This window comes from Heterocephalus glaber, unplaced genomic scaffold (genome assembly GCF_053883595.1).
Source record: "Heterocephalus glaber isolate CG9 unplaced genomic scaffold, H.glaber_assembly_v1.0 deba00001724, whole genome shotgun sequence".
In the NCBI taxonomy this organism is placed as follows: domain Eukaryota; kingdom Metazoa; phylum Chordata; class Mammalia; order Rodentia; family Bathyergidae; genus Heterocephalus; species Heterocephalus glaber.
In genome coordinates, this window is record NW_028258435.1 from 3,378,848 (window position 1) to 3,406,463 (window position 27,616).

The 27,616-nt window shown below is 51.0% G+C and overlaps 1 protein-coding gene across 2 annotated transcripts; it reads right to left on the reverse strand.

Moving 5' to 3' along the window:
* Window positions 1–1,258: 1,258 nt before the first annotated feature.
* On the reverse strand, window positions 1,259–27,616 carry Trib2 (tribbles pseudokinase 2). Of its 2 annotated transcripts, none has more exons than XM_004869934.3 (4): window positions 26,736–27,616; window positions 25,824–26,539; window positions 20,382–20,674; window positions 1,259–3,637 (listed from the first exon to the last, which is right to left on the reverse strand). In XM_004869934.3, exons 2-4 carry the CDS (start codon window positions 26,091–26,093, stop codon window positions 3,169–3,171), a joined length of 1,032 nt encoding a protein of 343 aa, XP_004869991.1. In that variant the 5' UTR covers window positions 26,094–26,539; window positions 26,736–27,616; the 3' UTR covers window positions 1,259–3,168. The 2 variants fall into 2 exon arrangements, with proteins under 2 accessions (XP_004869991.1, XP_021104028.1); XM_021248369.2 differs by having other exon boundaries at window positions 26,732–27,616.

Below are 27,616 nucleotides of genomic sequence, written 5' to 3' on the forward strand. Positions count from 1 at the left end.
GGTGTGGATGTGCTCTATCCAGGTTTGCATTAATGATGGTCACTTGGGCAAGTCTCTCAATACTTCTCATACCAGGTTCCCTCTGGATATGGTGCTACTGCTCTTTCTCTTCCCTCATCAAGACACCCTGTTCTTTCAGTACCACCCTTTCCAGGACATCAGCTGAGAGACCTAGGCAAGTGAGGCACCCATCGAGGGGGTCAGCATCCACGTATCCTGCTCACTGCAACACTCCATCCTTTCTGCACCTGATTCCCCAGGCCCTTGCACTGAAATGACAGGAATGGCTGCAGTGTCTCAGGATAGAGCTGAGCTGCTCTGGCCTGTCACAGGATAAGCCAGGTGCACCATGTACAGGAACTCCTGTATAATTCTCAAAATCTTCATCTGATGCTGAAAAGAGCAGACAAGGAACAGGCTGGTGGAGTTGGGTCTCCTTGGATATTTTCCATCATCTTCAGGGCACGTATGCTTTTCCTAAGGAATTCTAGATCATTTGTGCCTGGTTACTCCAGCATTATGAAAATCTCTGGGTTCTAACCATAGAAAGAATAAACAAGCATGGGTTAAAAACTAAACTTGTGGTGCAGGCCTGGCTCTACCACTCGTAAGCTGTTTTTCCTTGGACAAAGTACACATCTTCCTAGGTTGATTTCTTAACCTGTGATGGGACTACAATGCATCTCTCCTAAGGTTGTTGTGTGCAGGAACCCAGTGAGCTATGATACCTAGATTGGCCAACATAGGCTCAAATATGATAAAAGTGTATTAACAGCCTTTCTATTGCTGGGATAAAATATTTCATACCCTCAATTTACAGAAGAAGTTTACTTTGGCTCATGGTTTCAAGGAATGCAGTCCATGGTCAACTGGCACCAAGACAGAAATATCATGGGGGAGGGTGTGGTAGAGCAAAGCTGCTCATCTTGTGGCAGTCAGGAAACAGAACGGCAAAGAAAAAGCCAGAAAACAGCAGCCAGTGACAAGATATATACCCTTCAATGTCAGGTCTCCAGTGATGTATTTCCTCCAGTTGGGCTCCATCTCCTAACAGCCCATCCTGCTAGGAACTCATCAAAAGGTTAATCCATGGATGAGTTTAGTGCCCTCACGATCCAATCACTTCTTAATTCAGTTGAGTCGATGATCAGGATTAACTGTTACAGGTAGCTTTTTTAAACAGACATAGTAGTTCTCCCTGAAAGGGTGACTTCCCCAGCAAGCTGACAGAAAATCATCACTTCCCAGATTGGAGAAGTTTAGTTAAATACGCACAATTTTATTTATTGAAGAGATTAGGACAAAAACATGAAACCAAATACAAGACAAAGCACCAGAGGCCACAGATCCCCACCATGCAAGTCATCAATCTTTCCTCCTACCAGGTACTTAAAAAATAGGGGAGAGGGAAGAATTAAGGTCCTTCTTGACGCAGCACCATCTTCAGAATGTAAAAAACCTCTCTCCTCTATGTCTTCCATTATCAAAATAGAATCCAGGGCATCTCCTGGCCGCCTCGTCTCCTGACTGAGAACAGGGACACTGCCCTCCTGGGGACAGGGGCTCTGGCTGCACAGGCACAGGGCATCAAAGAGTCTGCACACACACATGCCACGCACTAGAATAAAGCACAGATTCAAGTAACATTTACATACTAGAGTCCACGTGTTACCTACCAAAAACAGGACCATTTCACAAAACATGTACAGGCAGTAAAATCCAAACAACTGAGGTACTAGAAACACAAATATTTATGCCAAAAGAGTTCTGTATCCTACAGCAATAGAAGAAAAAGCAGAATAAAAAACATCTTTGCCACTCGCAATCAAATAAAGCTATCTAGAAAAGCCAAATCAAAGGTTATTTCAGGGACAGAAATACTCAAACGAGAAAAAAAATTCTAAATGTCAACTACAGCATGTAACATGTCATCCCAAGTCGACCCGTAATTGAAGTACTGGCTTAATACATCACAATGTGACATTTTCCTTAATAAATAGAAGAGTTCTCGAAAATACAAAGGTGCGTATTGGGGTAGAGAGCTGTTTTTATTTATATCATCCTAGCTTTCAGCTTATTATACTTCCCACTTTTTCTGTCCAAACCAGAGGGCCTTCCAAGCCAAAAGGATCATTCTTGGTAAAGAAAATAAGATAGCTGCCCTGTATTTTATACATGTGGGACAACCTGCTCTGTTTCACTAGTTTCCCGTAAAACAAAGACAAAATGTTTAGTTGAGATCAGAATGTCTGCAAAACTATCAGGCTCCAGGAGCTGCCTGGCCTTTTGGGTTGGCCATATCATCTCAGCAAAGAATGCCCACCATGCAAACCTACATTGCTCAGAAGGGAACAAGTCAAAGAGGTGTGGAAATTCTTTTTTCCTGCCTTCTTCCCCTCTTTTTCCCCTTTGGACCATGATAGGAGTAATGCTCTGGAAGTTTGACTTCTAATAGCTTCCTGCCACCAACCAGCTGACACGAAACAGAAGAGCCTGTTAAAGAATAGATTTCCCCCCTTTGAAAAGCAATGCATGGATGCATCATTCCCTAACCAGGATATTAAATAGTTTATTTAGAAGATGAGTTGAAGAGAGCCATGAAGAGACACCAACTGGATTTTTTTTCCTTTTAGTTTAGCACCCAGGTTCTAGGTCCGTCTGTGTGCACCGAATTATGTTGAAGCGAATCCCATCAATTATCACATAGGTGGTTGGCTTGTTTTTTTAAAAACAAAAAATCCTCAGCCAATTGTTCCTTCCCTGAATCATAACAAGAAGTTAAATGCTAACAGTGCAATGCCAAGAGGTGTGTTTGAGGCAGAGAGTTTTGATTTTATCAAGATCCGCAACTATTTTGGAACAGAATGAAAAGTGGGGTAGGCGGAAGAGGTCCAACTGGCAAAGAGGGGTCTCCCAGGCTACATCACGGAAGAGAAGCTCTAGGGGACCCCATCCATCTGATCCCAACCTTGATCCCATGTCTCCCCCCCAAACACGCTACATGTTTAATTAGCTCCTTGGAGGTCTGCCTGCTTTGAATCATGAAACTCACAAATGCATGCGTGCATGTGTCTGGCTGCCGGCCAAGCGCATATGTCCCTGGAAGATGTCCTTTCTGGGGCCCTCTCCTGCTCCTGGTACCTGCTAAGTCTCTGCCTGGGACCGAGCTCAGTTAAAGAAAGGGTCCAAGTTCTCTTCCATGTTGACGTCCGGCACCAGCTGGTCCGACACTTCCTTAGCACCATACCCTGAATTCGAGATGCTAAAATCTGTAGCAAACCAAGGATGGTCCAGAATTTCCTGCGAGGTCAGCCTCTCTGAGGGCTCCCGCCGCAGAATGCTCCGGATGAGGCACTTGGCCTTGGGTGACAGGGTCTCTGGAATGTTGAACTGGCCTCGCCGGATCTTGCTGAAGAGGGAACTGGGCTCAATGTCATGGAAAGGGTAGCGACCCACCAACATGGTGTACAGCATCACGCCCAGGCTCCACACATCCGCGGCCTTGCCCGAGTAGCTGCCGCTGGTGTTCAGGATCTCAGGGCTGACGTAGGCTGGGCAGCCGTGCTTGTCAGACAGGGAATCATCGCCTCCTCGGAGGATGTAGGCATCTTCCAAGCTTTCCAGCTTAACCCGGGTCCTGCAAAGAAGACGAGAAGACATGAGCTACTAAGGGGGGCTGAGACCTTCTTGTAGTGAACTTGGCTCCTGCTCCACCACATGCAAAGATTCACTCATTCACTCATTCATTCATTCATGGGATCCAAATGGTGCCTACTCAGTAGCTCCGGTCTTACAGAGCTGGGGACATGCTAGTGATCAAGACTGATAAGGTCTTTTCATGAAGCTTACAATATACTAGAGAACTCAGCTTTTTATCAGCTAAGCAAATCACAAATTACATCCTAGTTGCTGCTCTTGGTGGTGAAGGTATGAGTGTTTAAGTAATTTTTCTCACAGTGACCTTTGCATAATGAAAATTCACAGGATCTGAACTTGGATCTAACCAATTGGGAAGTCCACAGAAGCTCTGCCTACAACTTATGGCTGGCAAGACAGAACAGTCTGCAAAGACCTTCCACTAGCTAGCATATTGGCCTCACCAAAGTGCTGTTGTTAAGCATGAGGGATTTGACCACTCCACTCCACTCCACTCTGCAGACGAGAACATCAGGGTTTGAGGAACATTCCCAAAATCTTTAAGAAGCAGGGACAGTTTGAGCAGAATTGGACTCCCACCCCTGAGTTATTCCAAGGCTGGCACCCTGGAACCAAGTCCATTTCTTTCCCACTTTTCCGGCTCCTGCTGTGCCCTGCCTTGCCTGCAGCATCCAAGCACCTCGATGTGGCGATTACTCTGAACTAGGTTCCCCGCACCTCCTGCCTGTGCCTCCTGCCGCCTCCTGCCGCCTCCTGCCTGTGTCTGGGAGTCTGGCTTCTCACACGCCTGTGTGCGAGTGAACACACAGCATGACCCCAAGATTGTTCTCAAACCATTCACCCTCCCCAGTAACCTCCTGCCCTCTAAGGACTACTGGAGTTGCTGACCAGAAAGTGGGTCTCCCTGGACACGCCAGAACAAACAGGTGGAAAAATTCCACTTAGGCTCCAAGACCTTGGCACCTGAGGCTCACCATTACTGTTTAATATCACCACTGGCCATAAAATAAATAAAACTCAATTGTGGCGGTGCAGGCCTATAATCCCAACACTACTGGAAATTGACACAGGAGGATCCTAAGTTTGAGCCCAGCCTGGGCAACTTACTGAGATCCTGTCTCAAAATTAAAAAAAAAAAATTAACAAACGGCTGGGGATGTAGCTTAGTGGATGGCCCTGGGTTCAACCCCTAGTACTGCAAAAGTAAATTGGAAATATGTTGACTTCTTACAATTAAAATTTGTGGTGGGAGACATTAAGGGCCCGGATGCAGAGCGTCTTGTTCAAGGTGACCCTTGAGCTTGGGAGTAACTGAGAGTCGTAGTCCTCTGTCCAGCGTCCAAGCCCAGCCTCCTCTCTAGCCCAGCTCCCTCCTGTGATTCCATTTTTCTGCCCTACTGTTGCTTGAAGGGAGGACTAAACACTACTACCTTCCAGAGCTCAAAGCACAAATCCTCCTCCTCCTGGGGCTTCTCAGCCCACATAAGCTTGGTTAATCCCAGGAAGGCTTGGAGAGAAGGTGACTGGGGACCGCGAGGAGGGTCAGCATTACAGAGCACCTGCAATGCCACCTGTCCCTGACACCTCAGAAGTGCATATCCAAGTGTCCATCCTGCCTGCCCGGAAGTTTTGTGGAGTTCAAAGCTGCAAAGCAAAAGTGCTTGGGAAGAAGCACCATGGGCCTCCCTGGTCCTGAGCTGGAGCTTGAACCCAAGTTCATCTGCTGCTGTTTCTCTTTCTCACTCCTCCCATGGGCTCCAAGCTCTGGGTGACCCCAGCAGCCACTAGCAGAGCCGCACAAGGCAGTTGGGGTTCAGGTCAACCCCTGGACAGCTTTGGTTTGAGGAAACCAAGTCTGGATCCAGCACTGCTTCCCCGTGTTCATCTCCACCAGAAAGAGAAATAGTCATGACGGTCTTGGACAATGACCCTGGGCTAGAAGCTTGGGAAACTGTTTCAGTCCATCTCTCACAGCTGAGTCTGGGGCTAAGTTAATCAACCCCTCTGCATCTCAGCTTTCAAGAACATTGGAGAACACAGTTTTTTCAACTTAAAAAATAGTATTTTTGGTACTAGTACTTGAACCCAGGGTCTTTACACTGAGCTACATCTCCAGCCCTTTCTTTCTTTCTTCTTACTATTTTTTTAAGTCTTGAGACAGGATCTCATTAAGTTGCTCAGACCAGGCTCAAACATGTGATCCTCCTGTCTCCATCTCACAGAGTATCAGGGTTACATGCATGTGCCACCAAGCTTGGCTTACACTGCTTTCCTTTGTATCAGTGTATGTCTGCAATACGTAATAAATACATTCATCTTTGGGAATTGGTACGTATATCACATCTTGATCCTTTTTACTTAAAATTTCTTAATGTAGTAGAACATACATTGTATAAAATTTTCTGTCTTAACCATTTTTCAGTGCAGTTTGCTAGGATGAAGTTCATTTACACTGTCGTGCAACCATCCAAACAAGATCTTCCTTTAACATCCTGAGACTGTGTAACCCACAGCACATGTCTTCCTTTTCTATTTGCTCTTTTGTCCTCCCCTTTCCTATTCTATTGCCATCTACTTTTTTCCCCTGTCCCTGTAGCTAATGCCCTACAAAAATAGAAGGATCTAGCTGTGCTAATCTGCAACTGAGCTGATTAAATACAGATCTTTCCTCCTCTTGTCCCTTCCGGTCTACTATGGTGGGTGGTACCAATCAACCAGACTGGTTGGATGTTCCCTATGGACAGAACCGACTCACTGACAGGGGTGCAGAGGTGAGGTGCCAGGGCCACAGGACAGAGCGGCTCTGTCAACAGCCTCCTGCACCCAACTTCACCTTGAAGCTCTTGCCCAGGTCCAAGAGCGAGGCACAATCTTCACTTCCACCTTCCCTTCCTCGGTAGCTGAGCAGGATGACGGAAAAAACGGAAGTGATCACCACTCATGAGACATGGGCTAGGCCAGTGGAGTCTAGGGAGCAGAAGGCTCAGATCTGGGCACAGGTCCTCTGCCCAGCCCTCTGGGGCTGTCTGAGCCCCTCCACATAGAGGCTCTGCCATTACGTTCCAGGTGACCCCACAGCTGCCCACAGTGCCCCCTCCAGCTCCAGCACTGCATGGCCCTGGTTCCTTGGGGGCCACCTCTGCTTGGAACCCTTTTCCCAGCTGTGCACAGCCTCCCCTTCGCAGATCTCTGCAGAGTGAGTGGCATGCCCACCACACCCCGCTCACCACCCTGGGCAACGCCGCACACCTGACAGGGTTCGGCTGGGAGGGTCCACCCTGGGGTCCCTTGGAGGCAGTCCCTTCCTCCTCCCCTCCAGAAGCTGGGGGCACAAGGCAGGGCCTCGGCACAGTCATGTGCTCAACCGTGGAGCCCCGGTGTGCTGACCTGGGCAGGCGCAAGGCCTCTCCCCTCGGAGGGCACAAGGAAGGGACGTGGTGCACAGGCTTTGCAAAGCCCAGTACCCAGGCACCTGTGGGGTGAGGGTGGGACGCGGATCTGGGTCAGGACCGGAACTGCTCCTGGCTGTACCCGTCAGGAGCTGGGCCTCCAGCCTTGAGGTCTTTGTGCCACACCGAGTCCCCAGCCTCACCCCTGCTCATCCTCTCAGGTTCCGGCTGTGGATGCTGACTCATCACTCCTCCCCAGGCCCAGGCAGGAACGACCCACATTCGAGCCATCCCATCCCCTCTTCTGGAAGCCTTCTGCAGTCACAGATAAGGGACTGAGCTGACACCCAAGGTCCTGTCTTGTCCTGTAACAGCCCCAACTGGAGTTTACCTCTTTTTGTCGCCTATCCAAGTTCAGAACTTAGAAGCTATGCAGAGACTTAATGAATTTGAAAAGGAAGCAACCAGGCCGTGCCCATGCTGCCCCTGAACCGATCCACCAGGTGCTCTACCCTCCTGCCTTGGAGATGCTTGGGCTTCGGAGGGGAGGGGCCTGGGTCTGTCCATCTCCTTCAGCATGACCCACCACGGAGCAGCCACAAGAACCAGGCCAGTCCCAGAGAGCAAAGTGTATGCTAACGCCAAACTTGAGTTTAAGCTCTAGCCATACAATTTACTAAGTCCCAGCCAGGGTGACAGTGCGTGCCTGTAATCCCTGAACTCCAGAAAGCTGAGGCAGAAGAATCATGAGTTTGAGCCCAGCTTGGACAAATGAGCAACTTCAAGAGACCTTGTCTCCAAGCAGGAAATAAAAGGGTTAGGGATGCATGCAGTTCAGTGCAAAGACTCTGGTTTCAATCCCCAGTACCCCAAATAAAAATATGACTACGTAGCAAAGGTCAGATACCAAGCGTGTATATAATGCATGCTGGGCATCGACACACAGGCTTCCAAGGCAGGTACACGACTCCCTTTTTCCGGCCAAGATGAGCTTGATGCCCAGGGAGCCCAAGTCACCCCTAAGACAGATGAGACTGGTCAGGGTGGCGCTCACTCCTCAAGGGCTGACCCCACCACCTGCACAGGGTCCCCATGGACAGCCCACGTGCACCGCAGGAGCCAGCCCTTTTCCTAGCGGAGTCTCCACCCCAGGGAGCATGGGGAGATGGAGATGAGGCCTGCAAGAAATCCAGCCTCCCAGGCACTGCTGCCACCTTGCTCCTCCTTGGGACATCCTGGACTTGCTTACATCCCTGCAGGCTGGGTCACTACACACCGGCCTTCCAGAATGCACATGCAGGGAGCAGAGGTGGGCAGCTCGGTCTCTGGGTCCAGTCCCTCAGCTGAGACTCCCAGGGTGGCTGCCCGAGACCCACACCTTGGCCCTCCTCTAGGAAAGGGATGTCACCACAACGCTCAGGACTGTGCCCGGTGCAGGCAGAAGTGGGAGCAGGAATGGGTGAATGTCAGTGCAACTCGGAAGTCCCCCAGACTGTCTGGGAATGACGGATTTCCCAGGCAAAGAGTCGCTCGCTATAGAAGTCAACAGGACACTCGGGGACCTAGTCCTTCAAATGCCCCACGCAGCATTCAGGCATTCGAGTCACTCACGGAGAGAACTGGCTCTGGCTCTGCGTCAGCTTTCAAACTGGGCACTGGGAGACACGAGTGACAAGGCAAGCAACACTGGCCTCTTGGCCTTCCTGAGGATTAAATGAAATAATGCAAGACACTAGCTCCTGATGAGAATCTGCAGAACCAGGGGCAGCTCTGAGCTGTGATTAAAAAAATAATACAGTGAATGCTTAAAATAATTGCATGATGGCAAAAAATGCATCTCCATGAATCCCTTCAAAATCCTCCCCTCACTCTGAACCACCCGTCCCACTGTCCTCACCACTTCCTGCCGCAGCTCTGGAGTCCTCTGTCCTGAGGGTCTTTAGCTGCGCTGTCCTGGCTGCCTCGATGTCCTGAATGGATTCAAAACGTCTCCCTTTCATGGTCATTGTGACTTTGGGGAAGAGCTGGAAGTCACACGGTGCCAGATCCAGTGACTAAGGTGGATGAGGACACAGAGCTGTGTTTTCACCAGCTGTGTTTCCATTGGATGGCACTCAGCAGCAGCAGTCACCGTATTTGCCATCCACTGGTAAAGACCCTCAGGAAAGAGGACTCCAGAGCTGCTGCAGGAAGTGGTGAGGACGATGGGACGAGTGTTTTAGAAGGGAAGGGAAGGACTGTAGGGCGGGCGGTCATGGCAATGTGTCTTTTACTGTAATAAATTTAAATTTAAACATTCACTGTATATGGATCCTATGATTAAAATGAGGCCTCCCACACTCACTCCCAAAGCAGAGCAGAGAGAGCAGCAGACACAAAACACAAGCTCAGGTGTGTGGAAGTGGACATGGACTCTGACCCCATCCATCCTGGGCCTGCACACCTGTGGACTTGCGGGAAACATTTCTCCCCAGGTCCAGGCGCAGCTCAGCCCTCCCTTCTCTGTGATGATCTGTGAAGAAAAGGCTCTGAGCAGTGACACTGCCTGAAACACTGTAAGGGGTGCGTTCCCTTCCCGGGACTCGACATCGCGGAGGAGCCAAGCGCCGAGGTGCTTGAAGTGGCCAGAGGTGCCGGATCCCCACGTGCCTGCCTGCTGCAATCTGTCTCTGGCACAGAGACAGAGGAATGAACAAGGCTTCCACGTGGGCAGTCTGCACACTCAGTGAAGGCCCAGCCCAGTGCCAGGCCTCAGGTCACCGGGCTCTGCTGCCAGGGCGGAAGCTGGGAGCAGGAGGCTGCTGCTCCTCTTGGGCATCTGTGGAACAGCACGGGCGGTTCCTCCAGCCCTGAGGCCCCACCCACTCCCAGCCCAGGCTGCAGGACCCCTGAAGCCAGAGTGCCACTAGCAGAAGAACTACTGGACAGAAGAAGCAGCTACAGGGCGTGAAAGGGGCTCGTCTACCTTCAAACTTCCTGCATTGAAAGTTTCCTTTAATCCTTAAACTTTCACGAGGGCAACATTTTTCATATGGAATCTTAACAATTACAATCATGACTGCATTAACAGGCACTAACTATTAAAGATTCTACAGATGCTGGATTTGTTGTTGTTGTCGCTGTTGTTGCTTCTGAGATGGAGTCTTACTGCGCAGCCCAGGCTGGCACTTAGCTCACAGCGATCCTCCTGCCTCGGCCTCCTGAGTGCTGGGATCACAGGCGTAAGCCATGCCTGGTGTTCCAAATACATCTTGGCACCAAGATCATGGATTTGCTCAGGGTCAAAGAAAGAAATGTTCAAAGGGAGACGACCCGGAAGAGTGGGGACAAGTAGGGTGCTGGCTTTAGTCAAAGCCATCACACATGTTATTCCGCTGCTGTAGCTCACCAGGGGGAGAGAGGGTGGACCTGGCCACTTGGAGAGGAAGAAACAGAACTGCAGAAAGCAGATGCGATTTGTCCAAGGCAATCTGAGCGGGGAAGGGAGAGCCGGGATTCAAACCCAGGTTTCTCCAGGCCAAGATAAGTGCTCCTTTCACAGGAGCAAAAGTGGCTGCACTGCAAATCACCAAACACTGCTTTCCCAGGAAACCTTCAAGAGCCACGCTGGGCTCCTCGCAGGAAGTGCTGAGGACAGACAGGGTGGGCCAGGGTGAGGCTGGGTGAGCCAGGAACTCAGCCAAAACAAGGGAGCCTGGCAGGGACAGGAAGTCTGGTGGCCCGAGGTCAGTGACACAAGTCATTAGAGGCCACCATGTCTGGGATCCAGGCAGGCCAGGGGTCAGGGGTGAAAGGTCAGATGCATGCCAGCCGGGCCAGCTGGCTGTGCCTGTCGCTTTTCGGAACCATCCCAGCTTTGCAAGCCAAGTTCCACGGAGGCGACCGCCAGAAGAGGTGTCCTCGAGCCATGCCACCATCCTGCTACGCCGCCAGTCCCGTTCCACACCTGCGGAGGTTTCCGCCGTCATCCCCTCTGAGAACCAACTCAGAACCAGGCCTGGAATTCAGCGAACCCCCCTAACTCTACCTCTAGTGCTCACAAGCCAGCAGAAGGGTGCCAGGTGAGTCAGTGAGAGCAATGCTTCCGGGAGCAGGGGGAGAAGTCGGTAGGGAGGGGACGCACTCGGTGGAGGGGTCTGCCCAGTTCCCAGGTGGAACCAGCCTCCCATTACCTCACATCACACAGTCAGGAGCTGGATACCCTTGCAGGGCTGTGGTGGCGCTCGCCTGTAATCCCAGCCCTGAGGGACGCTGAGGCAGCAGGACATCGAGTTTGAGCCTAGCCTGGGCAACTTAATTAGCAAGACCTTGTGACAAAACAAACGAAAATAAAAAGGGCTAGGGATGCAGCTCAGCAGTAGAGCACCCCTGGGTTCGATCCCCAGTACCACTACAAAGAGCAATTCTGCAAAACCCCCTGCAGCTTAGGAAGATGGATCCCTTGTCCACCCACAGAACCTCCCCACCCCAGGAAGACTCCAGGCCCATGCAGCCTGCAGGATCCACAGGTCCTGAGCTCCCGTCGCCATGGAAACAGACTGGCAAGCCCGTGAAAGATGACAATGCCTTGATCAGAATTCCTCACCAATGCTCCATTGACCAGGCCACCCGCATTTCAGGAGTGGCCCCCAAGCATTCTGCTCCTCCAGGACTCCATCAATCTGCAGCTCTGCGCTGGACAGGAGCATCCTGGGATGCTGTTCTTGCTGCCTGCTGAGGCCTAGACTGGCTCCAGAAAGCTCCTCACCAGCCCTGGCAGGTGGGGAGGCTCAGGGAGCTCTGTCACAGGTGTCCCTGCAAGCCCTGGGCCAGAGGGGGAGGCTCCCTCTGCCAGGGAGCCTGAAGCTGGGGTCTCCACCGATGGTTGTGGCACAAACTTCAAAGGTCCAAGGTGCTAGCAAAGACAGTTCTGCTCCTGGTTGTGCCAAGGACACGGCCGAAACTGCAGCTGAGGACTTTCTCCATCTCCAAGGATGAAAGGGACGATCTGGAACCCCCACTGCCCACCTGACCCCTTACATCCCACAGCCAGGGCCCTAACTTAAGCCACACCATCTTGAAATCAGGACAAAGTGCCCAGTCTCACCATGGCTGGTCCATCCTTTGCATACATTTGCAGAACTGGCTTTCTGACCTTGTCCTTGGTCCTCCAAAAAACTCCATCTATGTGACTGGTCTTGGGTCAAGTTCAAGGTCAAGCACACGGAGCCACAGCCCGGCCTCCACTCTCCTTCAGCCTCACCTCTGCCTCCCCAACATGACACCCAGCAGCACCCCTCTCCCTACTCGTGGTTCCTTTGCGTCTCTTGGTTTGCTCCTGCTCCTTCCTAAAACTTAGACCCAGCCTGTGCAGAAAGAAACCTGTCACTCTTGATGTGACCCACACCCAGCTCTACCACCGCTACAATTGTGAAAGAAATATCACCCCATCTCCTTCACCAGCAAAGACTGGGTTGTAGATTCCTTCACCATTATCCATCACTCTAAGGAAAGCATTGTAGATGTGTTCAAAACAGCACAACTTCCTGTCAAAGGCCACCCTTCCCCAGCTCCAAAATCCTACCAGGAGTCCAGGGCACCAAGGCATGGCTCTAAGAACTGCCACCTCCATGGCCTCCAGAAATTCCAAACAGCTGGATTCTGTCCCACCCCTTAGAGGGAACTTCTACAAGTGCTGGGGAAAGGACACTTAGAATGTGTTTCCACCCACTGCCTTCCACTGAGAGTCTAGCCAGTCTTGTGCCCATAAGGGACAGGAGGCTATTTACAACGATTTCATCAATTCTTACTCATTTGCTGCTAGGTTCTTAAAATGCTAACCCTATGCAGGCATGGGAGACAGAAAGGTAAATCAACTCCATCCAAATTCTGGGAAGGAAACAAGACACATCCCACAGAATAGAACCACAGGACAGAAGAGGACCACCCCAGGGGTTGGTTCACTGACTGCCCCTGAGAGGAATACTCAGAAAAGTACTCAGGATAAAAAAGTACTGGGCTTCAGGTAGACTCCAGCTGGCCACTCCTGCTGCACACAAGGCACTGTTACCTAGTGTCTGGCCTGTCTTGGTTTCTCTCTGGAACCAGCAAGTCCTTGGTCAGGCTCTGCAGCCGCCACCCTGGGTACAAAGCTCACTAACTGGCAGACTCTCAGTCTCAATTTCCTCCTCCATAAAAAGTATCTTACTCATTGGGCTTAAATTGTTTAATTTAAATACAGTAGGCAATTAGAATTTAATTAATTAAAGCTATAATAAGAACAGAATCTGGAACATGGTAGCCCCAGATATTCTTGTGTGTGTGTGTGTGTGTGCGTGGGGTACTGGGGACTCAAACCTTGGGCTTTTGCACTGACCTACCTGTCCAGCCCTATTTTTAATCTTTGTAAGCCAAGATCTCTCTAAGTTGTTAAGTTGCCCAGGCTGGGCTCAAACTTAAGATCCTCCTGCCTCAGCCTTCTGGAGTGCTGGGATTACAATAGGCATTCACCACCAAGGTAACCTTTGCTTGGTTTCTCCAGCGCCCAGTCTAGCCCACCAGCTAATTAAGTATAAACAGTAAACAGCCCAGCCAAAAGTCCTTCCAAAACACAACCCTGTTTAGTCTACTTCTAAGCACACAGCCCTGAAGTAGCTCACCCTTTGTTAATTGTGACTAGCAAAGCCCTTCTTAAATAAAATCACAGCCCCCCTCACTTACTAAAAACAATGCCTTAGATAAATGTCATTGAGGCACAAATCATCAAAGCAGAACGACAGTGAAGGGCTCACTTCTCACCGGATGTGCAACTTTGAAAACAGCTCTTTGCAAAGGTGTCTCCATGGGGATTTTCGTGAGTTTTCTGGGCTCCCTTTCCAGGCAATGACCTACATTCCAGCGATCTCTATTTATCCCTGCCTCTCCCATTCTGTCATTAGAATGCAACATGAGCTGCTCCTACCCAAAAAAGCAGATTCTCATTCATTCAGTAAACAGCAACCCCCACGGAGCTCCAGGAGCTGGAAAGGGAGCAACAGCCTACTCCCCAGGACGCTCCCAGGCCAGGAGAGGTGGGGACAAGGACCAGGAGGTCATCAGACCGAGGGGGGAGCTGTCACAGGGGCAAAGGGGCGGTGTGGAAGGGGCACCCGGGAGGGGCAGCCTTCCTTCCAGGAGTCCCACAGAGCCTCAAGTTCATGCAGTCAGTCTACATCAGCAGTTTCCCAGGAGCTTCATCTCCCTCAAGGCCAAAAAGGTAAGGTATTTTCCTAAAATACAGAGCGCCTACAGCTTTGAAAAAAAGATACACAGCTATTAATAAAAGAAAAGCTAAGATTGGTCTCTATGGATACAAAGCTCAACCTTATACATGGTCTGATAAAAAATAAAGTTAATGTCTAAATTTTTTTTAAAACATTACGGTGAAAGACACACTGCCATGAATCCCCCTCAAACTCCTCTTCCTTGCTTTGAACACACTCATCCTATTGTCCTGGCCACTCCCTGCAGCAGCTCTGGAGTCCGCTTTCCTGAGGGTCTTTAGCTGTGCCGTCCTGGCTGCCTCGATGTCCTGAATGGATGTAAAATGTTTCTCTTCCATGATCATTGTGACTTTGGGGAAGAGCCAGAGTCACAGGGTGCCAGATCTGGTGACTAAGGTGGACGAGGACACAGCATGTTTTCACGAGCTGCTTTTCCATTGGGTGGCATCATATTTTTTATCAAACCTGGTAAAGACCCTCAGGAAAGAGGACTCCAGAGCTGCTGCAGAGCTGCAAGGACGATGGGATGAGTGTGTTCAAAGTGAGGGGGAAGATTCTGAGGGGATTCATGGCAATGGGTCTTTTACTGGAACACATTTTTAATTTAATGTTTTGTTCACACCTCGAACTGTTAGATCCTGAAACATCAATGTAGACAGAAGCACCTTGCAGATCTAAAGGAAGAACTGACAGAGAAAGGCCTGGCCTCCACTGGTCAGGGGAGGGACATGCAAGTGGCCCTCACTACACCAAGAGCTCCAGGGCCACCAGGTCTTCCTGCAGAAGGTCCTGGAGTCCCCGTTGCAGGAGCAGGCCCTGAGTCACACAGCAGAGGAAAAGCCAGTTTGCCAGGTCAAGAGGCAAGATCACTGAACCAAAGAAGAAGCTTGTAAAGCAGAGAGGCCTCTCCGTTCACAGGGGCATCTCCCGCAAGGACTCGTCAGCACCGATCTGAGACCAGAGTGGACCCCAGGGGTGCAGGTGGTAGGAAAAGGCTTCATCCATGCTGGGCAAGCAGGGGCTGCTGTGGGCATGGCACAGCACCCCACCTGCTATCCTCCTTAGCCCGTGGGACACAAGGGACACCTGGTGTGGAGGAGCAAAGGTCAGGGGGAGCCTGCAGATGGCTGACTACATGCCAAGCACAGCATTCACCTGCACTAATTCCTTTAACTCCAGTGAGAGGGTCTCACTGCTACTTCCACTCTGCAGATGCAGCAGAGGGCACAGGCAGGGGTTAGAGGTGAAGTTTCTAAATAGGTGCAAAGGCCAGGCCCTGAACCCCGACAGCGGCTCGGCCTCTCCAGGAAGCAAAAGGCCTTCACTCAAACTCAGGTTTCCCCCGGGCCCAGACTGAAACACACAGCTTCTAATGGGATGTTCCAGCCCACAGCCCTGACACCACAGCAGGGAGCAGAGCGGGACAGAGGTACAGAGGGCATCTGTACCTCCTCAGGGGATCTGGCATGATTTCCGCTTTCTATCAGAATCAGGGCCCACCCTGGCGGTGCGGCAGAAGTAGTCCCAAGGAGCAGCTGAGGTTGTATCTGTTTGCACCACTAGGGATTGAAGCCAGAACCCTAGCACTGAGCTGGGTCCCCAGATCTTTTTTTTATTTTTTTATTTTAAGATGGGGTCTCCCTAAGTCACTAAGGAGCCCAGGCTGGCGCCAACTTGTGACCCTCCTGCCTCAGCCTCCCACAGTGTTGGAATGACAGGTGTGCGCCGGCACACCCAGCTTTGCCTCAGGTTTCACTGTGGATGGGAACTGTGGATGAAACAGCGAGCCCAGGGTGAGCTCCCTGGAGGCTGGGATCCGATTCCTCAAAACGCTGCTCCCTGCTAAGTCTTAAGATGTTTCCAGTTCAGCAGGGCAGAGAGCAGGGAGACTGTGCAGAAGCATCCGGGGAGGAGAAAGAACAGCACAGGGCCTAGCAGACATCAGCGGCTCGAGCTAGACATGAGCCTTGTCACCGTCTTCCCTACGAACACAGTGGCCCCTCTGAGCATTGGTTTCCACCTTCACACCACAGGCACTAGCCCTGAGGGTCACTGTCGGACCATCAGTGCAATGACCACTATTGAACAAAAGAGCCAGGAGAGCCAGGCATGGTGCTGGAGCCCTGACCTTCCGGCACTCTAGGAGGCTGAGGCAGGAGAACTGCTACACTGGCGCTTGGGCAACTAAGCAAGACCCTGTATGAGAACTTTAAGAAGTGAAAAAGGCTTGGGATGTAGCTCAGTGCAAAGGCCCTGGGTTCAATCTGAGAAAAACAAGAGCAAGAGACAGGAGGAGGCAGCCCCAATCTGAGGCCCTCCATAGGAGGCCCCGGCCTAGAAAAGGCTGCTCAGAAGAGCACCTCAGTGCTCACGACCCAGGCAGCCTGAGGACAGCTCCCCGCAATCCCGCTGCAGCTGCCCCTTACCGACACCCGCTGTGTCCATGCTGACCCGCGCCTTCCGGGACACGACTTTGACGAGCCCAGAAACGGTGACGCATCCAGTGCAGGCAGCTAACACGGGGGACGAAGCTGAGCCCAGAGCCCAGACACCACGGGCAAGAATCGGAGCCGCAGCCCATTCAGCACCGGGGCAGGAGACTGGCACAGAGCCCAGAGGTGAGCCCGGTGTCACCTGCCTGTCAGCGGAGTTAAGAGACGGTCCGGGTCCGCAGCTGTGCGTGGAATCAGCGCGTAGGAAGGAGCCCTCCGCACCATGCCCCCAGCTGTAGCACGGCTTTCAGCTTCCATCAGGGCTTCTGACATCAGGACCCTGAGCAAGCAGCAGGTCACAGACACAACTCCGCAGTTCGAGTTTGCAAAAATCTTCCACATTCAGCCCTTTCTGTACCCCACCGTTTCAATGTCAGGAGAGGAGGCAGTGTTGGCTCTACGGGACCCCAAGCTACAAGGAGAGGAGAAAACTCCCCATAGGAGGGACCATGAGACCGGAGCACCCGACTCCTTGCTTCGTGTTCTCCCTCTCAGGAAACACAAGCCACTACCCAGGGCTTGTAAGAGATGGGCGTGGAGGCGCACACCTGTCATCCCAGCACTCTGGGAGGCTGAGGCAGGAGGATCCCAAGAGGTAGCACAGCTCATGCAACTTAGCAAGACCCCATCTCAAAATTAAAAATACAAAACAAGGCTGGGGATGCAGCTGAGTGCACAGGTCCTGGGTCCAATCCCCGGTACCACAAAGGAGAGAGAGAGAGAGAGAGAGAGAGAGAGAGAGAGAGAGAGAGAGGAGCTCTGAGACAACGGCCAGAAAGCAGAGAGGGAGAAACAACTTTAAGTGACAAAACCAGAAGTTTCACGTTTGGAATTAAGACAACAATAAGGGAACAGAACAACAATAAGAAGAAAAACAGCTACTAGGCATTATTCACCTTTCACAGTAACTTGATAGTTGGACGGGGAAAAAATACCTGCAGGCCACTGATGAGAGGGCTTAGGAGGAAGGTCCTTGAAGTGACCTTCTCAGAGCTGCAGGGACAGACACGCTGTCCCCTTCTGGAACAGGAGGCCCACCGGGCCCGAACCGCAGCTCAGTGTGGGGTGGGGTGGGGGTCTAGAGGGCTCCGTGTGACACTGGGCAAGGTGTCACCCTGCAGCCTGCACCTACCGGTCACCTGCAGGAGCTGCTGCTGTGCTCCCTGAGGCCCCAGGGCCCGACAGGTGACAAGCGGGAACCCAGACACTTTCGGGCCAGTAATGGGTGGTGATGAACAGCTCCCTCAAAGCCCTGTCCTTTTCTTTCTCAGCTGTAAAACATTCTTTAAAACTAAAAAGGATTTTCGCTCTGGCTCTGCACCCACACCAGACATCCTGCAGTCCTCTCTGGGACGGGCCCTGCTCTTCCCCACTCCAGCCCACCTCCAGACTGAACATCAGAGACCTCATCCTTGGTGTGGATGCCTCTTGCATCTCACGTTTCTCCCTTGGGCCCTGGGACATCAAAGACAAGGGAAGGCGACCCTGCCATCAACATGCAGTTCCATGGGAGAGGGAAGGAATTCAGGGTGCTCACCTCCTCCTGCAGGCAAATGAGTTTCTTAGTAACTGGGGTGACTTAGTGAAGAACCTTGCCTAATTCCAGCTCTCTCTTGGCTGTAACTAGGAGAGCCCCTGGCTATAAAATGGACTCAATTTCACTGCCCCCTCCAACTTCCGGAGAGAATTAAGTAGGCTGAGCTGTAATCATTTGGGAGGAAGTGAGCACGCAGTGCCCTTTTCATAAGTGAAGCTATTAAACCCTCAAGAAAGGTGGGACACAGAGGGACAGAGGAAATACCTTTGTCACATTCTGTCGGCTTGCTCGCTCTCTCACTCGCTCTCTCTCTCTAGACCTTAAAGTTGTAACTTGAACTCAAGAGCCAGGACAATAGCAGGATGGACGGGGCAGGGGACAGGCCAAGGTCACACAGGTTGTGTAAGGCAAAACCTTATCCAGGACCTGGGTCCTCAGGCTGCCGAGGCAGCTGAATTGCAGAACGGAAAAGGCCAGGGTTGCCCCCCATGATAACCTCGGGCTACGTCCGCTTCTTCCGATTGTTCATCACGGGGAAGGTGTCACAGTCAAAGGCCAGCATACGAGCTGCCAGTGGTCCCGCTTGCAGGTAAAATATGGGGAAATAACTAACCTCTTCAGATCCAGGAAGCGCAGGAGGCCTCTGCATTTTTTGTGTATGCACGTGGCTCAGGAAAGCCCATGGAATTATTCCATTTGGATCACGTAGCAGACTGTTTCCCTCTGCTAATCCTAAAATGCTTAAGAAATGTTAACTTCTTAAACGGTTCAAACCATGGGGATGGAAGAGAAGGGGGAGGAGGAAGAAGGAAGAGAAAGAGGAGGAAGAGGAGGAGAAGGAAAAACAGGAAGAGGAGGAGGAGAAGGAGTAGGAGGCTGAAAAGGAAGAGAAAGAGGAGAAGGAAGCGCAACATCACTTGATCGCACTCCCTTTTGGATGCCACTGGATTTCTATACGCAATAACTTCAAACTATCCCAGGCCACGAGGCTAGACGGCAACCTAACTGGACAGCAGAAAGCTGCGATCATGGGCTATGCTGACCCACAGCCGCCGGCGCTGCAAAACGCTTCCAGAGTGGATGAACACAGCACACAGCCTGAGGCTCCAAGAGGCGAGCCCACCCTTAGAGTAGAGTGAAAACCAATACAAACCTGTTCCCATCTTTCTGAAAAAGCGAGGGAGCATTCATAATAAGACAAAGACAGCAGCACCACAATGGTGCCCAGAGCCCCAGCACCCTGGAAGCTGTGCTCTGGGACAGCTGAGCCCTTCTGGGCTCTGGCTGCAGACTGCACTGTGGGTCTTCACCATACCTACCACTGCCGCGTGTTCTTCCTCCAAGCCTCAGGCCCACAATCATCTCCCCCACAGACCCTTTCTTAGCCCTTCAAGTCCTAATTAAGAGCTGATGGCTCTCCATCACCTGGGGCATGCAGGGCCCACTCTCCCCTCTAAGTGAGGTCCGTGACACTTTCTCTTTTGTCTTGTGTTTGTTTGTTTGAGACAGGGTCTCACTATGTAACCCAGTCTGGCTTCAAACTGAAAGCGATCCTCCTGCCTCAGCCTCCCCCAGGAGTGCTGGGATTGCAGCCGTATGCAAGCACACCCAGCTGTGACCCTTCTTTACTTCCTCTCACAGTCTTTCTTTTTTATTTCTTTTTTTTTGGTAGCAGGAATTGAACTCAGGGCCTCACGCTTGCCAGGCGGGTGCTGTGCCTCTGAGTTGCATCCCATGCCTAACGTGACCCTTCTTTGAAAGGCCAGGCTTTCACTTTCATATTCACCAAGACACGCCGAGGAGCTAGCTAGTGAAGGAGTGAATGAATTATAAGCAGCTGATTCTACGCAGCAAGCTTCCTGATGGTGCACAATTTTCAAACTCCTGCTTTGGGTAACACCAAAAACGCCACACTGGTTTGCAGCCACCAAAACACACACAAGATCCGCCAGGTCCCAGACTGCCGCACACCTGGGCTTTGAAGGGTTGGTGACGCCCCTCCCTCGGGAACGGCTAGGAGCGGCCCAGCCCGGCGCATGCGCTCACCGGGACAGCGCAGGCTCACCTCTCTTCGTCCTTGAAGATGAACTTCCTCAGCTTGAGGTCGCGCAGCACCAGCCCCCCGTCGTGGCAGTGGGCCACGGCCGACGCGATCTGGTAGAACAATCTGGCGGCCTCCTCCTCCCTCAGCTTCTTGCAGGTGCGGACGAAGGAGTGCATGTCCCCATAGCTCCGCTCAAAGAACACGTAGGCTTTGGTCTCGCCCAGGAGGATCTCGGTGATCTGGTTGATGTTGCTGTGGGCCGAGAGGCAGAAGCACGGGGCCAGCGACTCCTGGTAGCAGCTGATCTCAAACACCTAGGACAGGATCAGCAAGACCCAGTCAGAGGCGCCCTCCCGGGAGCCGAGCCCCAGATACCCGTGTGAGAACACAGGGGACCTTGGCCTGGGATGCGGCACTCAGTGAGCCCCTAGCTTCCCCTAGCCTCCTGTATAAAACGGATCAATGATGCTTCACTCGCAATGCAGGGAGGAGTCTGAGAGAAAATGAACATACACATAGGATACAAATGGTAAATTTATTTTTTTCTATTTTGCAGTACTGGGGATTGAACCTAGGTCCGTTGCTACACCCCTAGCCCCCTTTTCCTTTATTTAAAAAAAAAAAAAATTGAGACAGTCTCTCGCTAAGTTGCCCAGCTGGTGCACAAACATGGGATTCTCCTGCCTCAGCCTCTCAGAGTCCTGGGATGACAGGCAGCAACCACTGCATCTGGATTATTGTTATTATTATTATTATTATTATTGCTAGCCCATTCACCTTTGTTTATAGAAGGCAAAAGCAGAAAGTGACACACCCCTACCAATATAGAAAATACCTTATCTACCTTCAAAATCAAACAAAAAGGACAGAAACTATACACATGAGTAAGCACTCTATTAGCAGTTAATACTTTAAATATCTAGCCTTTACCTCATAGTTTTCTAAGTATTTTCATTTGTTTAGAAACAGGGCCTCATTCTCTAGTTCAGGCTGACCTTACACACTCAGGCTGAACGTGAACCTATAATGATTCTCCTGCCTCAGCCTCCCAAATACTGGGATTACAAGTGTGCACAACCATGCCTAGCATAATTATCTAAATTTAATCCATTCGTTTTACAGATGTGGAAACTGAGGCTCAGGGTGGAAACGGAAAACTCCTGTCCCCAGTGGCAGAGCTAGGTATGGGATACAACCCTTCTCAATGAGGAAGCAGCTGGCTTCTTCCCTCCACAGACATCTAACTCAATGAACCAGTTATGCAATGATTTTTTTATGAATCAGATTTAGCCTGCAAAATGCTGCCTCACTGTTGCTTAAGAAAACGAACCTTGGATACCTTTGAAGCAGACCTAACAGAAACGCACACTGTGGAGAGGTCTGAGATTGCAAAGGAAAGCTTTCATTCATTTCAAGACTGTGCTCCATCAGGAATCCCGGTGCCTGGACTGGGCATGTGGTTTTCCTGGCTTCTGGAATGTGGGTGAACATTTATCAGGGAGCACAGAGCAGGGGCAGAGGTGGGAAGTTTCCCTGAACAGCACTTATTTGCACCCGGGAAAGCCCTGAGAACAGGCTACTTTGTCTGCTTCTTGTTACCAGTATGCAATCACTGAGCCTTTTTTTGAGGTACTGGGGATCACACTCAGGGGTGCTCTAACACTGACCCACACTCTCAGGCTTTAGAGACAGGGCGTGGCTACATTGCCTAGGCTGGAATGGAACTTGCAATCCTCCTGCCTTGGCCTCCCTGTAGCTCGTATTACAGGCACGCACCACCAGGCCTGGCATCATTCAGTCTCAAATCATTTTGTTGTTGTTGTTGTTCATTATTTTGCGAAGTGGTGGGGAAAATGCTGGACTAAAAGCCCACCCACCTGGATGTTCTTATTCTGGCTGGGCCTCCACTAAGCTGGGCGGGATGGGTGAGAGGCATAGGCAGGGTCGCTGGACAGCCCTTGTTTATGAGTGAACACACTGACCCAGACACAGGACCTTTCCCAGGGCTGCACCTCCCCCAAGAGTCTGATACACTAAACGTGTGGGGCCTCTTTGCTGGTGACACCCACTGCCCAGTGCATGCACTGCTGGAGGGGACCACAGGGCTTCCAAATCCCTGCAGGAATATTGGCTGCAATTTAAGAATCCACGAATGCATTTAAAAAAAAAAAAAAAAAAAAAAACCGTGATCACAGAGACAATAAGCACCTCCAGGTGCTAACTGGGGCGGAGAAAGCAAAGTTAACAGCAAGGTTGTGAATAAGCCCTAATGAGCTGTCTCAGGGAAGTGGCCCAGCTGCTGCCACTACACCCTGGAATTTAAGAATGGATCCTTCAGCCTCTCCAGAGACCGCAAATCACACCCTGATACCAGCAGAGACGACCTCGGAGTGGCGACCTTCGAGGCCATTCAATTAGGAATCTCAGTAGCCTGAGTCAACCTTCACAGCCAGCCCCAGCCGGGGAGGCCTCGGTGATTTCATAGAGGAGCAAACGCTCTGCCTTGGCGAATGTCAACATGCGGCATCATATAAGATCTCTTTGCAAGCACCAGGCTTTGGGTTCTGTGGCCAGGATCCAGAGTTAGATTATTTATAATATACTTCCTGTTTCCAGATGTCTGTAAAAAAAAAAAAAGTCCTCCTCCTTTTTTTTTGGCTCGGCATGGTTAGCCTAGTATTTCGCCCCACTGCTGAAACACTGAATGAATACTGAATTTCTAAAAAAAAGCAAACACATGTACAGCAGCTTCAAAATGCACTCAGACCCCTCTGCAGAAGAGACCAAATTCCAAGATGGTGGCCAGAAAATGAAAAATAAAAAAAGTACTTAGGTTTTCCCAAATGGGAAGGAGCCAAAGTTTTATTAGTAGCTGTAACTGGCATTTATGGGCTTGGATTGGTATTTAAAGCATCACTTTCAAGTGCAAAAATCAAGCCAGAAGCCTGGCTGCCAGCTTCCTTTAAATGTATAATTTGGAGCCTTAGTTATATAATGTGACAGTTCAGATAAGGCAGTAAGATTAGGCCACCATTAATAACATTTTGCAGAAGAAAGTTTCTTCCAGGATAGTAATGATGTCAGTCTGCAAGGTGGCTCCCAGCATTTCTGTGAAAAGGAGATAGTTAAGGACCCCCGAAAGCGCCTTCCTTCTGGTGTCTGCCTGGCCCAGTAGGCACAGGAAGACAATAAACAGGCTGCATTATTTTGTTTACAAGTCCCTAGAAGCTCCTCTCCCCTGCAAAGAGTATCCTACAGAAGAAACAGCATCTTTGCATTTGATCTGTTCCTGAACACTTTTTTTTCCCTCTCAGGTCAGCAGAGCTAGGAAACATGAACCCTACACCCTAAGACACCAAAAGGAAGTTGATTCACTGTGTAGATTTCACTGAGCCTTGAAGGAAAGCTAAGCACCACAGTGTTTCTCATGGTGATGCATGGAAGTTGCTTCATTAAAAGCACTTGGGGCTTCCTAGGACATGCACAACCATGATTGTAGAAGAAGTCACCCACATCACCTCTGAGAAAGAGGCAGGAAAAATAGAAGCTGCTGTGTCTTAAAGTGATGACCTCTGTCAAGCAGAACAATGATACTGCACTTAAATTCACTCACAGCCACACTATAATTGGTGAGGGTCTGATTCAATGTTTGCAATAACTAAACCAGCAGATTAAGTACAGTTTTAGGGCAGAGAGTGAGTCTGTGAATGCCACTGTAAGGTCGGCCTACAGTGAAATATGTCTTGAAGGATCTGAAGGCAGAAAGAAAGAGCAGAGGCCAGAGTCAATTCCGATTTTAAACAAAGAAATAACAGCAAGATGCTCCTGCAGACCTGGACTTCGGTCTCTACTTAAAAGCATCTCTAGCCTTTGAAAAATACTGAAATGCTGCACTGAAGTTGAGCAAAAAGGAGGAAAATGTTCAGTGCTGCGTGAACATTCATGTCATAAGACAGTGACAGCCCCATGGATTCATTCGTTTCAAAGGATGGCTGCCCTATTGCACAACCTCGAAGGACTTGTGAGGGTCCATTCCACCTCTGAGTCGCCTTCTGAATTTTCCTTCACTGGGCACATGTTGCTCTGATGCTCAATGACTTGGAAAAGATGCAAAATACCAAAGCTCACACCACCAAGGAGCAGCATTTGAAGAGTCTCAGATTTTCTCCCAAAGGTCTACAACAATCACAAAACAGATTCCAAATCTCCACCAACCCCATTTTTTTTTTGCAGTGAAATACTCCAGTCCAGCATGAAATATAAGGCAATTCCACAAAGCATTCTGTGATTAATGGGGAAACAGGACACATTATTGTAATGCACTGCATTCATTTCAAGGTTAGCATAGATCCCCAGTCCCCCTTCCCCAAGGCTATAACAGTGAGCAAATCTAAAATTAAATGCCTTTGAATTCTTAGTCTATGTCCAGCTCCGGGTTTTCCTGTTAGTCATTTTTTAAAACTCTTCTCCTCTTCACCCCCTTGTCTAATGCCCCCAGAGCACACACAAAGGCACAGGGACACGCAGAGACACAAACCGGTCCCTGCTCAGAGTCAAAGCCAAGGAAACCCAAGAGTTCACCTCGGTATTAGCATGCACATCCCGGGGGCGTTCCAAATAAATGCTGGCCTCGACCCTCACAGGCGAAGGTGTGTGTGCAAGGGGGACGAGAAGCAGGGATGAAGGAGGGGAGCAGACAAGAGAACCCGGAGATAAGAAGACCGACCCGAAAGATTCACTGTTCACCCAAAGGTGCTCGATTCCCACCCAACCCTCCTTCCAGGGCCCCGGCAGAAAAAAAAAAAAAAGAAAGAAAGAAAGAAAGAAAGAAAGAAAGAAAGAAAGAAAGAAAGAAAGAAAGAAAGAAAGAAAGAAAGAAAGAAAGAAAGAAAGAAAGAAAGAAAAGAAACTCCTTCCCGGGGCTGCGACCCTGGGCTCCGCCAAAGGGGACACCTTCGCATCTCCTTTAAAGGGCACTTTGGGACAAAGGGTTAACACCTGCGCGCTGCTAACAACAATGGCTGCAAAAGGAACCCAGTCCTCGGAGTCTTCAAAGGACGGGGGATTCCCTAGTCTGCGTGGGAGGGGGGTGCTCGACACGGCGAGAGATCTCCCGTGGGTGGCGGACCCGGCCCCGCGCTCCGGAGCTGCTCAGCCCTGCAGAGCACGCGTGTCTGTGTCCCCGCGCGCCGGGCTGTCCTCAAAACGCCCCCGCTGCAGCCCGCCACATTGTCTGAAGCGCTCTGAAAACTTCGCAACTCGCCCAGCACGGACACGTAAAATAAATAAACCCATTTAAGAAGGCCATGCAGAATTATCCAGACAGTCTCCCTTCCCCGGGCTCCAGGACCCCGGTGACCTCCCGCGGCTCCGTTCCAAAGGACAGGGAAATCTTCTCCCCAAACCCAAAAAGCAGCTCTCCCACACCCACGGCTCCCGCCTCCCCGCCCCGGGGCTCCGTACCTTGCACACCAGCTCCTCTCCGCTGTGCAAATGCACGGCGCGAAAAACGTGGTCTCCTTCCAGAGGTTCCAACAATAAGTATTTCCCGATGGAAGACACGCAATGCGACAAGTTCGGAGTCTCTGGCGGGCTCGGTGAGCCGAGGTTCGGGCTGAAACTCTGGCTGGGTTCGGCGGACCTTATAGAGGACAACTCTTCGAAATCCTGGGTTTTGTTCCGCGATCGCCCATATCTCGCTATTGTGATGGGGGTAGACCTGTGTATGTTCATGAGTGTGGGGAATCGCACACGACCAACAAACACACACACACACACCCCGCTGGAGAGAGGAGCCGCGGGCGAGTGTTGCAGGCTCCAGGCGCCTCCCGGACACGGGTTTTTAAAGGGGACAAGAGGGGAGGGGACAGGAGAGGGGCTACGTGGAGAAAGAGTCAGGAGCCCCCAGATGGGCGCCGCTGGCACCCCGTCTGCTCCGCGCCCGGCTCTCGGGGTCCTCGGTGCGCAGCCAACTCGGGTTCTTTTGTTATCCAAAATCTGCAGAATCGCCGCGCTTTGGGTTTCTCTCTCCCTTTTTTCCAACGTGGATCTAGACGAGAAATTCGGTGCGAATCTGCAGAGCCCGGTTCCCCGAAGCGATCCCCAGGCAGCTTTCCGGAGCGCAGAGGACCCCTAGTAGTTTTGTGCAATTTTCCAAGCGCGCACAGCGGTGGCTCAGTCTGCACGCGTTAGAAACCAAACAAAACAAGAAATATGAAAAAGAAAAAAAAGAAGAAAAGGAAAGGAAATTAGCACGGGTCTACCGGCTCTCGCGACGCAAGGCAGCCAGAATTCGCGCTGCACCCCCTTTTTTTGGGTGGAAAGGGTGGGGGGCGTGGAAGGGAGGGGTGGCTGCCAGAGAGGGTAGTTACCTACGTTTCAACTGTAGATGGCGTCTGAGGCTTTTCCAAGATTGCAAGAGCTCTCCAAAAAAAAAGGAAAAAGAAAAAAAAAAAGAAAGAAAAAGAAAAGAAAAGACAAAAATGAAACAAACACACACAAAAAGAAAAATAGCAAAGGAACATTTAACTTGGAGCGGTCAGAGCTGCCAACAAAGACTGCAGCAAGCCGAGCCGAGCGGCGCGCGGGGCGCAGGGGGACGGCGACAAAGCCCACGGCTCGCGCGCCGCGCCGAGGTCAGCACGGGCTGCTCCTCGATCTCCCTCCGAAGAAAGCAGAAGTGCGGGCGGGGACCCGGGAAATCGCCGGTCTCCGTCCTCAGCGGCACGAGCTTCCGGGGGTCCTGGGGGAGCTGGAAAGAGGATGCTTCCCCGCCGGCCCTGCCAACCCGCGCTGTTCCTGTCCGCCGAAGAATCTGGATGTTGCTTAGGAATTATTCGCAAGCACTCCGTCTTCCCCTTTGTAGTCTGATCCCAAACTGCCCGGCGGCGGGGTTGGCTTTTTTTTCTTTTCTTTTCTTTTCTTTTCTTTTTTTTTTTTTTTTTTTTTTTTTTTGAGAAAATTGATGTCTTGATATCTTTTCTCTTTTTCTTTCTTTCTTTCTTTCTTTCTTTCTTTTCTTTCTTTCCTTCTCTCTCTCTTTTTCTTCTTTCTTGCCACCCAGGGGTACGCGAGACTGTGTATTTAAAAATCAAAGGGGGTGGCCGATGGTGCCCGAGGCCCAGCCCGGCGCTCTGCACGCCCGCATTCCCGACCCCGCGGTATTAATAGTCACTTACGTGGCCGGGGATCTCTGAGCGAGCCGGGCGCCGGGTGTGCGCGCGGGTGTGCGCGCGCGCGCACTCGGCTCCCCATTC

Excerpts from the sequence above, each read along its gene's own strand:
- Trib2 (XM_004869934.3), bottom strand. The coding sequence starts at position 26,093 with ATGAACATACACAGGTCTACCCCCATCACAATAGCGAGATATGGGCGA. Across the intron at positions 20,675-25,823 it reads GAGAGGAGCTGGTGTGCAAG|GTGTTTGAGATCAGCTGCTA; the intron begins GTACGGAGCCCC and ends ATCCTGTCCTAG. Across the intron at positions 3,638-20,381 it reads ATCTTCAAGGACGAAGAGAG|GACCCGGGTTAAGCTGGAAA; the intron begins GTGAGCCTGCGC and ends TCTTCTTTGCAG.